We start from the raw sequence: 2,838 nt of genomic DNA, 5'->3' as shown, positions 1-2,838 counted from the left end.
TATTTTCTATGACTGACATATGGGATGGTGTGCATTTCATTGATGAGAATTTTAGAGCCCTGTGGCTTGTGATCGTTCAGTAATCATTGGTATGTCACCCTAAAGCCATCTGAAGGGGTTGGGGGGGTTACAGATCACTTTCAAATATTCGGACTCTTTCACCACCATCGGCGAACAAAACTAACCTGCAGACGCTGACCTGATCTGCGATGCAGCTGCAGGTAAAAGATGCCTCGCTGACCATTTCACCAAACCTTCCATTCTCATCTCCTGCAGCATTTAAAGCTTTAAATCAGAAATCATTTCAGTCTGAATTTGATCTGCATCTTTAGAGCTCACATCTAGTTTTATGGAAAGAAGTAAAAGTAAAAATATTTGCACAAAGAAGTGTTGAAAATAAATCTGATCAACAGCCTTTGGGCATTATTTCAAAAGAAAACCTGAAATTGTACCTAAAACAGCACCAAGTAATTTCTGTTTATTACATTTTTGTTTGTTTGTTTGTTTGTTTTGTAGTGGTCAGTTCCATACAATTTTATGGTAATTTATGTGAAACATGAGAATTTATTTTAGGTAAGAAAACAACTTACAACACAAGGCAAGTTTTTTATAAGACATTTCCTCAACAAGACAATTCAAAGTGCTTTATAAGATGAAAAGCATAAAGTAAATAAAAGTTGAACTAGGATCATGGTATTTTAGACTGTATGTTTAATGTAATTGTGGTTATACTGTAATTTTTACAAACAAAAATATGTATTTCCTGAGAGTCATATTGATTTTTTTTTATATTCATTCTGAATGCATTTATTTCCCTAGGCCTCTGAAAGTTGCAACAAATTTCTATAATTGTCGTTTAGGAAAGAGAAAAATCTTTAAACGCCTGCAGCCACAACCAATGAAAGTTTCCACCACCTGTCATGTTAAAGTGTTCACTGAATTGTGGACAATGCATGAAATTTCTGGTATGACTCCTTCGTGTGTCGGAAAGTGTTCGAGGTGTGTGCTCCAATGACCCCCGGGTCACATACCATGCAAAGCAGCGGTGCATTTATCCTGTCAAAGTATATTAAAAAAAACAACAACAACCGGTGATCGCAGGAGGAGAAAACTAAAATAAAAAAAKAAGAAGATGAGAAATGATGGCAGCAAAAAGGGCTCATTTTTTGGTCAGCTGGTGAAATGCTTAGAGGTGGGCGTGTGCAGAAGCTGCAAATGTGTTGAAGAGTATGTTTGCTATCTATTCTCCTCGCCACTGTCCATCCAGGACCTCCCCTCGTGGTGTTTCGTCAGCAGATTATCTCTCAGAAGCTGCTGGAGGAAAAAAAAAGAAAAACAAGAAATCTGATCCAAATGGTGGCACTATAAAGCTCATCACTGATTTCATCAAAACTTAGACCAGACTTCATCACTCATCCTGAGTGACATCCTTCTGCCCCTTTGAGCTTCTCCTTCTCTCCTCAGCAGCAGCACCACTTCTTCTACWGGTTCTTCTGGGAAGGTAAGTTCAACCAAAGGGTGGAAGAGAAGGTTTGAATGTAAAAACAGTTTTTCAGATGTCTTCATTTGTTTCTTTAGACATGAACATACTCGGCCAGATTGCACTCTTCCTTTTGCTCGGAGGCATCTGGGCTCAGAACAGTCGCAATGCCAAAGYAGGTGGCAAGTCTTCGAAGAAAACCGGCGGGACCAAGGCAGGTGATGCTGGCCAGCCCACCCCCGCTGCTGATGTGACCCCTGGGAGCAGCAGGAGCACAGGAAGGCCAGCTGAGCAGGGGCAGGAGGGCGCTGCAGGAGCCCGCGCACCTGGACAACAGACGGACGACATGAGGCTCCACTTCCTCCGGAACATCCAAGTAACCTGCAACGATGGGACGGCAGCTGGGTGAGACCTCTCACAGGCTTTTGTTTTGTTTTTGATATCTAAAAGCCCTCATTAGTTCCTTATAGCTGCCTTCTTTTCTTCTTCAGCTTCTCCCAATCTGTTTTTGTGCTTATTCAGGTTCTACCTAAAGGAGTTCAGAGGAAGCCGCAGATGGCTGTTATTTCTGGAAGGCGAGTATTTACAAACTGGTTAAATTGGGCCCCAAAGGTCAAATGCTTTTGGGATGATGCCCCCTTTGGAATTTTGATGGGATGTCATCATGAGTTTCTCCTTTTTTGGATGCTTTACGTCTTCTTGATGCCAGAAATCGAGGAAACCTGCAGGTTTTGTCGCCATGATTGACTGAAATGTTTTGCATGATGCATTTTACCTGCGGTATTTGAGCAGCTGAACCCAATTGAACTCATTTTATTTAAACACATGATAATATAGCATAAGAATAATAAAAACCTTTACAAAAAGCATCAGTTTAGGCACAACTGGAAACTGAATGAAGGGTTACAGGTCACAGGTGCGCTCATCTTCTCGTTCTTTTTTTTCTCCCCTCACAGGTCAAATGTGCTAACCAGGGTGTTCCTCTCCCCTTTCTGAAAGTCTAATTTTAGTCTCTATTATTTTTAGGAGGCTGGTGCTGCTACAGCAAAGAGACCTGTGATTCCAGGTACCAAAATATCCCCCGACTCATGAGCTCAGCGGGGTGGCCCCAGACTAAAACAGGTCAGTCGTGTTGAAGAATGCATGCTCTACATGTTTCTCTGATCTAACTTTCTTTAGAAAACAGGTCTAATAATTGGTTTGGATCTCTTCCAGGAACTGGATTATTATCTTCTCAAGCAGAGGAAAACCCACACTGGTATAATGCAAATATTGTGTAAGTGTCTGGATCATTTTCTCATAATAAAGCTAAAGAATTTATTTGCCAATACATAAGTGTGGGAGTTTGTTTAGTTGGG

At 41.2% G+C, this 2,838-nt stretch overlaps 1 protein-coding gene across 2 annotated transcripts in view; it reads left to right on the top strand.

Moving 5' to 3' along the window:
- Positions 1-709: 709 nt before the first annotated feature.
- notum2 (notum pectinacetylesterase 2) overlaps positions 710-2,838 on the top strand; it is a 7,624-nt gene continuing 5,495 nt past the window's right edge. The window contains exons 1-5 of one of the 2 annotated variants that reach the window (XM_014018515.1): positions 710-1,501; positions 1,579-1,885; positions 2,003-2,055; positions 2,507-2,602; positions 2,696-2,756. In XM_014018515.1, the coding sequence (XP_013873969.1) occupies positions 1,581-1,885; positions 2,003-2,055; positions 2,507-2,602; positions 2,696-2,756 (515 nt within the window). In that variant the 5' untranslated portion in view covers positions 710-1,501; positions 1,579-1,580. Of the gene's footprint in view, positions 1,502-1,578; positions 1,886-1,971; positions 2,056-2,506; positions 2,603-2,695; positions 2,757-2,838 lie in introns of those variants that run through there. The other variant, XM_014018517.1, reaches the window with a different exon arrangement.

The sequence above is a fragment of the Austrofundulus limnaeus genome, unplaced genomic scaffold (assembly GCF_001266775.1).
Source record: "Austrofundulus limnaeus strain Quisiro unplaced genomic scaffold, Austrofundulus_limnaeus-1.0 Scaffold194, whole genome shotgun sequence".
NCBI lineage: Eukaryota > Metazoa > Chordata > Actinopteri > Cyprinodontiformes > Rivulidae > Austrofundulus > Austrofundulus limnaeus.
Note: the sequence above shows the minus strand (reverse complement) of the source record. Positions and strands in the feature narration are given on the sequence as shown.